The sequence below is a fragment of the Mixophyes fleayi genome, chromosome 8, assembly GCF_038048845.1.
Source record: "Mixophyes fleayi isolate aMixFle1 chromosome 8, aMixFle1.hap1, whole genome shotgun sequence".
Classification (NCBI taxonomy): Eukaryota; Metazoa; Chordata; class Amphibia; order Anura; family Limnodynastidae; genus Mixophyes; species Mixophyes fleayi.
This window is the reverse complement of record NC_134409.1, coordinates 108994480-109006936: the sequence shown is the minus strand read 5'-3', so window position 1 is coordinate 109006936 and position 12457 is coordinate 108994480. Positions and strand designations below refer to the sequence as shown.

General features: G+C 39.6%; 1 protein-coding gene across 3 annotated transcripts; it reads left to right on the top strand.

The window, feature by feature from the left end:
- The first annotated feature begins 6194 nt into the window (after nucleotides 1–6194).
- CNBP (CCHC-type zinc finger nucleic acid binding protein) lies at nucleotides 6195–11674 on the top strand. Of its 3 annotated transcripts, none has more exons than XM_075183146.1 (5): nucleotides 6195–6313; nucleotides 8122–8283; nucleotides 8399–8491; nucleotides 10439–10637; nucleotides 10744–11674. In XM_075183146.1, the coding sequence occupies exons 2-5, from the start codon at nucleotides 8139–8141 to the stop codon at nucleotides 10859–10861; spliced, it is 555 nt and encodes a 184-aa protein (XP_075039247.1). In that variant the 5' UTR covers nucleotides 6195–6313; nucleotides 8122–8138; the 3' UTR covers nucleotides 10862–11674. The 3 variants fall into 3 exon arrangements, with proteins under 3 accessions (XP_075039247.1, XP_075039246.1, XP_075039245.1); XM_075183145.1 differs by having other exon boundaries at nucleotides 8399–8509; XM_075183144.1 differs by having other exon boundaries at nucleotides 8399–8515.
- The last annotated feature ends 783 nt before the right edge of the window (nucleotides 11675–12457 follow it).

Below are 12457 nucleotides of genomic sequence, written 5' to 3'. Positions count from 1 at the left end.
ATGCAGAAACACCTCACTTTTGTGTAGATATCGGGGAACCCTTTCCCCAGGTTGTGTCTGGCACATCCAGTGATAGACGTGAGCTGCTGGAGTCCCTGTGGGTACCTCTCTCGGTGCAGGGAATAGTGGTCCTGTCCACAGTCAGGCCTCTCTCTTACAATCGGAGCCGAGAACGGGACCCGCTCCATTATTACACTTGCGACCTGAGGTACTGATCGCCCACGGCTGCTGGGGTGGAGAATAGGATCCTGACACTTCTACCTGTTCAGGGTGAGGTGATCTTCTCCTGCTGAGAGATCTTCCAGTGTGGGAATGGCCATCTTGAATGAGGTTACAAGTGGAGCCTCTGTCGCAGACTCCTAACGGAGCAGGATGGTATATGTGAGTTGATACCCCAGAGGACATGCTTTGAGCAATCTCAAAACCTGTTACCACTCAACGTTTCTGGCCATTCATATCTTCATACTACGAGCCGGCTCCCACTGACAGCAATAGCCTGGCTCATTTCAAGGGTCAGTTTAAGTCCCTATCATTTCATCTTCAGTAACCTCTTCTCACTTTGCTGTATTGGGAGCCTTTGTTTTAAGGTGCAATACCGTTCCTCCGGCAGATTACTATTTCCTCCATATGAATGCGTATACCAGGGGAGTATGTTAACGCAACATAATGCCCTGTACAGTGGTAGACTGAGTTATTTCCCAAGGGGAGAATAGGGAGAGGAAAATGACAACACATAAGAAGGAAAATGAAAGGGGAAACTTGATTTATTTAAATAGCGCCTGCAAATTCCATAGCGCTTTACAATTGGGAACAAACAGTAGTAAAACAATACTAGGTAATGCATACAGAGAGGTAAGAGAACACTGCTCGCAAGCTGACAACCTATGGGACAATGGGAGTTGGAAACACAAGGGCACGTGCTACATCATATTGCACATTGGTCCAGCTAGAATGCAAAGGTAAAAAGTATTGAGTGAGCTGTGTGATCAGTCACACAGCAATGTTGGTCAGAGGGTTGTTGTCTTGTGTTAGCTGTGTAGATGGTGGTAATAGGGTAACCTAGGGAGATTAAGATGCTGGTTGATCATATACATCATATTTTGGTTAACAATATTCAGGCATTGCTACTGTCAACCGATGCAAAAAAAAGCCTTTGACCGTGTGGCTTGGCTCTTCATGACTGGCGTGTTGGAGCAGTTGGCCTCCAAAAAAATGTTATCATTATATAGGTTTCCAATGGCTAAAATTAGGATTAATGGTGGTCTCTCAGATCCTGTACACATCTCCAATGGTACTAGGCTGTCCCTTGTCTCCTTTAATTTTTGTGTGCTGCATAGAGGCCCTTGTAAGAACTATTTGACATATCACAAATATTCAGGGTCTTCATATGAATGCCAGGGAATTTAAACTGGTGCTGTTCGCGAACGACCTCTTGGCAATCACTACCAGCCCTGTCACTACTTTACCTATCCATATGAATGAATTTTAAATATATGGGATACTCTCTAATTTTAAAATAAATTTAACTAAATCGGTAGCTTTGGGTTTAAACATCCCTGAAAAACTGACTTCAAGTCTCCTATCAGTTTTCCCATTCTCCTGGCACCCATCACCTATTGTTGTCTATGCATTACTCTCCCTTCAGATTCATCCAGACTATTATCTGTTAACTACACACCTCTTCAGGATAAGATTCAAGTAGATCTTTAAGTATGGAGGGCTTAGAGCTTTTATTGGTTGGGCAGAATGAACATTATTAAAATGAACATTCTCCCAAGAATTCTCTATGTTATGCAGGCAGTCACAATCAGAATCACTCCAAAATTTATGAAGGACATACAAACCATAATTAGAAATTTTATTTGGGGAGGTAACAGACCTAGGTGCAGACACAATCTGTTGTATAGATGTAAAGATAGAGGAGAATTACTACTGCCTCTTATCCCACATTATTATAAAGCTATAATGCTCAGTAGAATTCTAGATTGGTCTCAGCTGGGACAGGGGCCTCCATTTCCTTAATCCAGCCCTGGCTGCAACTTGTAGTTCCACGACAAGAAAAAATAAACTCACATGGCCTGTAGAGGTCAATATGTGCTCAGACGATCAGAGTGGTTTTGCCACACAAGCTGCTCTGTTTGCCTGAGGGTGTAATGACTCCTTCATTCATTTTCATTGGACTCTGTTAAAATTATACATGGTTTTTATACTTTATTTCCCATTAGAAAACGTGTGGACAAAAGACATGAAATAGTTATGATGTTTATTAGACATTGCCCACAGCCAGAACTGCAAAGTACATTCAGGATAAGAACTATTTACAGTATTTCTAAATTTAAGTATTCAAAAACACTGCGCAGTCTAGTAATCATACTCAGATGTTGCCTAATAATATATTGTTGATATTTCAACGTTTACAGAGTTGGGATGGATATGGCAATCTGTTCTGTACTGCTGTTACTGCACAGGGAGAGTGTGAATTGAATACTATGATTGCTGGTGGTTCAGGAGCATGCCTGTCCTACATCACTTAGTGATATTGTACTTGTAAGTTGTGGTGGTAACAAAGTGACACAAAGAAGATAGCATGAGATACAGCTAGAAATGTTTAACTATAAAATTCCAGTTCTATTAATACCATGACAAACTGATGACATAGGGCCTGAATCTTAAAGGAAAGTTAAGCAAAAGTAAGTAAGGCAAAACCATGTTGCATTGGAGGGGGAGGTAAATTTAAAATGTGATGGAAGATTTATATTTGGGGTAGGGCATGTCCTTAATCAACTTTAAATTTCAGTGTACAAATAAGCTATCACTTATTTGTGTGCTACATGAAAAAACAGACAGTATTTTCGTTATGTGCAAAATAATAAACTAATTTGCATTGCAACATGGTTTTGTCCAGAAAACTTGAGTAAGAAAACTTACTCAATTTGTGCTTAACTTTGCTTAATGAATCAGGCTCATAATCATTACCACAAATATTATCAAAACAATTACTCATCTGCTTAACAGAGATTAACATTTTTGCAAAGTGTTATCTACCACTAAAAAGTGTAGCAATGAGGAGCCTAACCTTTTTTTATATATTTATTATCTATTGTCAGTCACTGTTGGGGTGATAAGATTCCAGAAAAAGTAGACAATATAAACCTTAACAGATGCATAACTTTACAACTTTGTCAGGAACATTTAGTAGGAGGTAAGTGCCCAGAAAAAGTTTACTAGTTGGCAGCACTGTCATCGTGGAGCCTTTCACATCTAAGTAATATCCATGCAATGTCTTGGTGAAGTGCAGAATCATGCCATTATGTGGCGACAGATGGGTATCACTAAAATTGATCAATACTTATGGGGGGGGACAATTTGGAGGAAAGTAAAAAATGCACAAGTACATCATGTGTAACATTAAAGGCACTTCAGCTTATTTGTAAAGAAAAATTAGTTAGCAGAGTACTGCTCAGTAGTCGTAGAAGAAACAGTAATTTAAGAAGAATTCAATGTTTCACAACTGGGCAGCTTAAAAGATAAAACAATTAATATATATATATATACTATATATGGTTTGAATATAATAGAATGGCACGTGTATTATGTTAATAGTCCTGCTGCTTTTGTCTACATGATTACATAAGGTTTTAGTAACCAAAACCTATTTAAGCTTGCAGTGATGTCTGGAAGAAGCCATTAAAGAAAAATCTAAGTTCTCTTTTTAAGGCTCTTTGCAAATTACTTTTCATTTCATACTGCCATTTTCACAAATTACACAGCAGTTATATAAAATAACTGAAGAATGGAGAAAGTCAAAAGATTCTTTTTTCTAGTAAACTTTATCCAAAATACTGTACTTAAGTATAGTGGGACAAATTTTGATGATTTAAGGCAGTATTCCAGAGCTGAGTGGTGCTGGCATACCCAGACCTTAGGAGATTACATTGATGAGTCGATTTAAACAGTTGTGAGGCGGACCATACAGCATTTCAGAATGACGCTGTTTTGAGATTTAAATCTCGTAAGTTTAAACCCAAAAGGAGGTGGAACCCTATCATCTAGTGTTATTGCACTCCAAAAACATACTGGTAGGTTAATTGGCTGCAATCAAAAATTGACCCTAGTCTCTGTCTGTCTGTCTTTGTGTGAGTGTGTGTATATATTAGGGAATTTAGACTGTAAGCTCCAATGGGGCAGGGACTGATGTGAATGAGTTCTCTGTACAGCGCTGCGGAATTAGTGGCGCTATATAAATAAATGATGATGATGATGATGATGATGATGATTGTACAGTTAAACATACACCGGAATAATCGGGCGATTTTAGATTATTGAAGCTATTCCCACATGTTACGTTATGATATGTTTTTTGTTTTATTTTCATGTACACATATCTTTGAAGGAGATTGTCAGAATTTTATATGAATCTTGGCTGCATTGAAGTCCTGGATCCTTGATGTTTAAGCAGATCAAGTTTGAACTATTTGGAACGTCATCACATCGGGACTGATTTGTTTATGATCACCTTTTCAATTTATTTATAGATATTGTATAGTGGGAAGCGGCAGCTCTATTGCCATATTAGTTTATTTAGATCATTTAGAGCACATTGTTGTGGATTGTGTGCTGGCTAATAGAGGGCTGCTCCTACTCTGTCAGCGCAGGTATATCAATTCTTTGTTTTTTTGAGAGTAAGGGAGCTACTTGCAAAGTGCACAATAGAAGCACCAATGTGCCCAGTTTTGTGCAGCAGTGCAAAAGTGAGATTTAATTTTGTGGCGTGTGATTATTTAAATGAGATATAGGGGTGGAGACGTAAATTTTTAGGGGCGTTCCTTCATGTATAGAAGGGTGAGGCTCAGTAGTCATTTATTTTTGTCCTATATCTTTAACAGGACCCATTTTACGTTCCTATGTACCCTGTCTGAGAAGTGAATTTCTAAGCACACACCAGGCAATGTTTTAAAAAGTTTCACACACTTAAGTACGCTATGTCATAAAGTCCCTTAACTGTCACTATTCATTTTAAGCCATAAATATGAGTAAGCCAAACCAAACCATTTTTTATTGGACAAACCTAAAACTACTATTTAATGAAAGGGTGGTTCTGAAGTGACTGGACTTTGATGTGGCAGAGGGTTTTGCCATGCACATCAAGTGCACTTTGCAAATGAGACCCACTGAAGACATAAAAGACACTTGCTACCATGCTTATTTATAGTCAAAACTTTTGTACGTTCGGTTTATTTACTGTTGTTATGTATGATTTATTATACTGCATGTAGAGCTGTAGAGGTTTGGGGCTCCTTAATTATATCATAATGATGATATGACAGGTAGATGTCCATATTTCAGTGCATTTGGTACTATGAGCACTCCCCTAACTTTCACAAAGGCACTATATCACACAAATATATTATATACATTTCTGCAACAAGAGCTAATTTTAGTTAATTTGGGTGAGCCTTGGGAATATTTTTATTTCATGACCTAACTAGATATAAGCAATATGTCAACTAATAATACCTCACATTGATATCTAGAAAGGCATATGTATTCTTCTGAGGTCTCCTCAATTACTTATATATTTAAACATGTATGATATGCTAGTTAATTGCACAATTCAGGACCCTACAGCCAGCTGGTAAATGTAACTCTCCTCAAATACTACACATGCTGCCCTAAATCTCAGCAGATTACACAGTTACTAAAAAAAGACAGCTCTGTTTTTGAAGCAGCACTGCAAGCTAGTCATAAAGAGCAGAAAATGGCGGCCCCGCCTGGCTGAAATAAAATGACAAGTCAGAAGGCGGGAACCTCCAGGCAGCGCGACCTGAATCATGTGGAAGGAATGTACCATCTGGGGGACGCCGCTGTACAGTAACCGAATGTACTCTCTGAATTGGGGGTGTCAGGAAAATACAAATCAGATGAAACACTGAAAGTGTTCCAAAACGTGCTGCAGGCAGCACGTATATTTTACAAACAATGTCTATGTTTCATGTGAACTCGCTGTTTATAATAATTACACATGTATGCTTCTCACTCTACATATATTATATAAAAACACACCTATTTTGTAGGGGGGCAATGGTTCGTTCTGATTGACAAGCAACAGCCTATCTTGTCTTGCAATGGGCGTGTCAATGTGCGGTATACGGCTCTGCCTATTGGTGCCTGGTGAGGCAGTGGCTACGCGTTCTGGGTGCTGATTGGTGGCTTGACTGGGAGCGCCGTGCGCAATTCGACGGGCATTTTGGGGTCGTGTGCAAACCGCGTGTGGCGCAGCGGAGAGGAACTGGGGATAAACATCGTCTGGTTGGTAAGTGAGACAGCGGTGCTCGTGGTGGGGAGAGGGCCGAGGCTCGGAGGTACAAGGGATGGGAGAAGCGGTAGCTAGCACTGTGCTCCATCTGGTTACGAAATGCGGAGGAGACCTAGGCCCCTGGCCGCGCTCGCCTAGAGGGGGCGCGGCGCTAGGCCTCTGCAGTGAGCGCGGCCAGGGACTCGGACTTATTAGGCCTTAGATCTGTAGTCTGCTCTGTTACACGCATATACATTTGACGCAGCTGTGTGATTTGTGTATTGTGCAGCCCGACCATCGGAATCGCCTGCAGCCCCCTTCGTGCTCAGGCCCACGTGTTAATTCCCAGGCCGTCACCTTCGTATCCCTAGTTAGCTATTTATAACGTGAGCCACGGCCGTGTTAGGTGTAGGAGCCAGTGTAACACGCGGGCCGGGACGCCTCTCCCATATATAGTCAGCATGTGGGGGGTTCCCGGGATTATGATGTTTATAGTCCTGTCCTGGACACGGCTGCATGCCCAGAAGTATAAAGTTCAGTAATTCATAGTAAGCCTCCCTGCCCACGTGTAGTGGGCCCCAGTTACCCGACGGTCTTAACTAGCTAAAGGGTTTTATGCGTAATTTAGTCAAGGAATCAACACAATTAAAAGCAAAATTAGATCAAGGAGTCAGCTAGTATTCAGTGTAGATGTGCATATTTTGAAATCTAGTTGAAAGCAAAATGCATCTTTAAACTTATGTGTTTAGCAGCTGCTTGACTTTAGCCGTCCCTAAGTTTAGTCATAATGGCCTCTGCAGCAAGTAATTTACATTCATATTTTGAGTCTAAGTTTCTATCTAGAATGAGTAGTTTGTAACTTGTGCATGGACTTGGATCAGTCATTGTCGTGTACAGTATGGCTACTTAACTCATTGTATGCCATTACTTATAATGGTAATTCATAGATTGCCTCATTATACAGGTAGGTTTTTGGTTTTTTTTGCAAATACCATCTTGACTCATGTGATTGCAAAGGATCACTTTTATAGCAGTTATATGGTTTTACTAAACTGGCTGCTTGTAGCACAGCAAATGGAGGATCTAGCTGTTGAATTGGAATGGGGTGACCAACAGTACTAATCTTGCCCAGGTTTCCTACACAATAGTTTTATACCTTTTTTTTTTCTCTAGATTGCAGCACCCGTCAACATTCTTGCTGAACTTAATATTAGTTGTTGCTTTCTTATAGTAAATGAGAAAATCTTTCACTAACATGTTGGTGCAATAACATAAAACAGGTCTTGGGTTGGGTAGCCACAGTGCCTCAAAATTCACAGTAGGTGTATTTTTGTAGATTTAAATGATTGCACCTTTATACTTGGTCCCTTCTGTGTCTGCTGAAACTAAAGCAAAAAGTTCCAGTTTTAAAAAGCATCTAATTTTCACAAATTTCAATGTGAACATTTTCATATTTTGCCATAGCTTGAGATTTTTTACATTATTTTTACACCTGTTAAGTTGCGGAGTGCAACCATATTAGGTGATGAGTCCCCCAGTGTCCTTTAAATAGTCTTACTGGCAGAAAATCTGATGCAAACAAGGAGAAAGTTTGACTAAATAGCTTCATTTCTGATTTCTTTAGTTCTAATAAGGTGTGTATGTATATGTTGTATGTTAGGTTTAGTGGCACTCAGGGAGCTTTAACTGATCCTATGATTACTGAGTTTGATAATGGCTAGGAATTTGCATGTTTTATTTTTCTTATGTATGCTCTTGTTAATGTTCCTTGTATAAAATACTTGCTGTGAATTTGACCAATTTTTTTTTTTTTTTTTTTATTATAGAACTTCTTTCTGAAAATATGAGCAGTAACGAGTGCTTTAAGTGTGGCCGCTCTGGTCATTGGGCTAGGGAGTGCCCTACTGGGGGAGGACGTGGTGGCGGTGGTGGTGGTGGTGGTAGAGGTGGAAGAGGACGAGGACGTGGTGGATTTAATTCTTCAAGAGGTAACAATATATTTTATAGATTTTTGCCCTTAACCTAACCTTATTATATTTTACCATAGCAAAATATTAACTGTTTTCATTAATGTGTTTGTTTTGTTTTTCTTCTCTAATATAGGGTTCCAATTCATCTCTTCATCTCTTCCAGACATCTGTTATCGCTGTGGAGAGTCTGGCCATCTTGCTAAGGATTGTGATCTCCAAGAGGACGGTGAGCGTTTATCTCTAGGTGCAGGTTTGTCTTTTCCCATAACTGAACTATTGCACCATGTTTCAGGGTACAATGCTGTTACCTGATTGCTAAACCCTTGCATAGGAACAGCACAATGTGCCAATACATAATCATATATGGTTGTTTGCTATAACAAGGGTTTATATATAGAAAAGATAATTTGGCCTGAAGTAGTTTCTGGCTCAAAATTTCCAGACGTTCATAGAATTCTCACATTCCTATTTCAAAGAAACATAACTTTTTACCAGTTTCTGGTCCGCCTCTGCTAGACTTCTGTGAACCCAGATGCTGAGTATATAAACATTGGGTTCATATAGTGCAGTTTTGAGGCCACCCTTCTAATACTGTCAGCTATCTGGTTTTAGTGCTGTGACTAGAAACCCTGTTGTCAAAAATAAATTCTAACAATTTGTTCGCTGAAAGTTTGACTTTATAAAATGTGTTTTCCACTACATCAGCAGTAATTGATCATTTGTAGTGGTAATGTTTGGTTGCATGCCAATGTTAACTCAAAATTTGGCTTAAAAGCACCAGGGCTAATCAGTTCTTGAGATTGGGATTAAGGCTAATGGGGAACTGTGTGGTTTAACAAAGGTTAGTAATTACGGATGTAGTATTTAGTACTTATAAATTGTGATTTGGGATTGTCTTGTTAGAGTGAGGGTTAATAGAAGACAGAAACTCAAGAAAATTTAATAAACGATACTTGGTAATGTTTGTTGCATACAGGGTTTCCTGGCACCATGTAGAACCAGAACACTGATCCAGATCATACACAAGACTGATTATGGTAGAGGGGCAATAATATTGCACTTGGGAGAAGCCCAGAGTGCATCTGTTGCATTGTCACATAAGCTGCTGGTGGTCTTGCACCTTTAAGGAGGAGTGCCATATTTTACATTAAGTGGGTTGTCTGCCATGGTTTTAATCACAACTTGATTGACCTATTGGTATCCACAGTGTCTGGTGGTTTGGCAGGTGATAGCAGCACATGCAATTGGCATGCGTCATTCTGTGACTTTAAGCATCAGTAGACTTTTGAACATCATAAAGAGATTTACCATTATGATGTATGATTCATAATGTTTTACTCCTATTTGAATAGAAATACACTTGAGGCAGTTTTACTCTACAGGCAAAAAAAAGGCAAAGCTACCAGTGTGTCCTATTGCCAACAATATATGTAGTGTCATTGTGCAGAAACATTAAATGTTGTCTCCTTTTGCCTGTACTTATTCATTACATGCACAAACTAGTACTATTCTCTTTTTTGGGGGTTTTTTTCTTTCTGGTTAGTGAAATGTGCTTCAGTCTACAAAATAAATGGTTACTTAAGACATTAACATCTTTATAGCCTTTTTAGTAGTTGTGCCACTTCCCTGATTTATTGTAATGCTTATTTCCAAATAATGACTAGTTGATCATCCTCCTGAGAATGGAATTGCCAGTGGTGTGTAAAGTAGTTGGAAGCCTTGCAAAAATTTAGTCCAGATGATTCAACACCAGGCGTGTGCAGATGGGTGTGTCTGTATCCCCTGTGTAATGTTTCTGCAAGCTGAACAAAAGGAGATGGAAGCTCACTGAGTTCTTTGATCTCCATAAAGAGATGGCAGTGAAGTATTTCCAAAGCTGATGGAGCATGGATTAAATAAAATAGAGCATGTTCTAAATTCCCATGTCCTTACTCTATCTGCACTGGCATCTCTCCTGTAATCTTCCATTTCCTGTCCGTTTGCTTGTTAGTTAAGGAATTACGTTATGCCTGTGTGCAGATGATGATCCTGCTGATTGCAAGAGATTAACAACTACCACACACTATATGTTATGAAATAAAAGCAATTTAACACTTGGACTCATTGTGACTACTGACAATGTTCTTAATGCCTTTAAAACTAGTTTTAATTCTGCTATTATTTGTGTATTTAGCTTGCTATAACTGTGGCAGAGGTGGGCATATTGCAAAGGATTGTAAGGAGCCAAGGAAGGAGAGAGAGCAGTGCTGCTACAACTGTGGCAAACCAGGTCACCTTGCTCGAGACTGCGACCGTGCTGATGAGCAGAAATGTTATTCTTGTGGAGAGTTTGGACACATCCAAAAAGACTGCACCAAAGTTAAATGCTACAGGTATATTGTAACTGTCATGTAAACTTTTTTCATTTCTGTAATTGGATTAATGTATACCTGGTTTGGCACTAGCTAGAGAATAACATAATATCTATCTTTGTTTTAGGTGTGGTGAGACTGGCCATGTAGCCATCAACTGCAGCAAGGACAGTGAAGTCAACTGTTACCGCTGTGGGGAGTCGGGGCACCTTGCACGGGAATGCACGATTGAAGCTACAGCTTAAATTTCCTTCGTCGCCCCTCCTTTTTCTGATTGATGGTTGTATTATTTTCTCTGAATCCTCTTCACTGGCCAAAGGTTGGCAGATAGAGCTAGTCCCAGGCCAGTGAGCTTTACTTGACGTGCAAAAGGAGGAAAGGGTGGAAAAACGACTTCCTGCATTTAACTACAAAAAATGTTTATGTTTAGTTTGGTAGAGGTGTTATGTATAATGCTTTGTTAAAGAACCCCCTTTCCATGCCACTGGTGAGTTGGGATAAATGAATGGGAAGAGTTGAGTCAGACCAGTAGACCCTTCTCAGGTTTATGGTAGCACCTGTGCAAGAGGGAAAACTGCTACTGGGAGAGTTTGTGAAAACTTCTGCAAATTTAATTTTTGACGGTCTCATTGTCTGACCTCAGCTGTTCTTAATGTCAACCACATCTGTATCAGGCTAAGGCAGAATAAACACGTCAATGTCAACAAGTGGTCATGTGTACAAATCCGGCGAAAGTGGCCACTGAGTTAGTATCAGAGATACAGGTGATAAAAAGGTCTGGAATTTTTTTTTCCTTTTCATGGAAGTAATGAATAAAACCCAGAACATGCATCAATGAATATAGCAAAGTAAGCTATTCAGGAGCTGCAGAGAAATGTTTTCACAGAAATCAAGATGTTGTTTTTGTATACTATATCACTTTAGACAACTGTTTTGAGTTTCATTTGCTTGTAATCAGTTTTTAAAGTCAGATGGTAAAAGAAACTGAAGTCCTGGAAAATAGAAATGTAATTTTAAACTATCAATAAAGCTGGAGGAGGAAGGGGAGTTTGCCTAAAGTCTGTTTCCAATCATTTTGTTTGTTATGGTATGTCCAGGGGTCTGCAATCTGGGTCAAGTAGGTTTCCAAAAACTGGTTTAACTGTCAGATATGCAATAAGTTATATAGAATTGACTATTGAGGTACCCTCAAAAAATTTTAAAAAAAATGCCCATCACTGCTTTAGTGGTACATCAGTGATTGTGTTGCTGTCTCCCACATAGACAAACTTCGCATCTATCAATCTGAAGAATCTTTTTTTTTTTTTTTATTCTTTCTTCATTTGGTGACCATACGAATCCTGAAAAACTTGTATTTTTTCACATTAAATCTGTGCCTCCTTCCCCAAGGCTTTGGTGTTTGTCCCTTAAGGGACAGTTGTTAACTCGCATCAACATTGGGCCTTTCTTTAGAGACCACAAGGATTGTGACTGATACAGTCAGTGCAGCACTCCTCTGAAGGATTCCTGCAGTATATAATGACTACCTCACGCTCTATATCTAGCATGCAGCTGTTAAAAAGCAGGACTCGAAGTGATGGAGCCTTGCAGTGTTTACCCAAAGTAGTGGGAGGAGGAGGGCTGTTTAGCCTAGTCTACACTCCTGAAGATTCTCCTGTTGCTGTGGCGTAACCCCCCCCCCCCTCCAACACACACACACACACACACGCGCACGATGAGGGTAATGTGTATTGTGACAACAGTTGAAGATTGATTCCATTTTACCCTACTTGGTTGTAGGCAATAGCAAGTGCTCACTGTAAATGAGGTTGTTCACAATATTCAGCTTTACATAGGTAGAC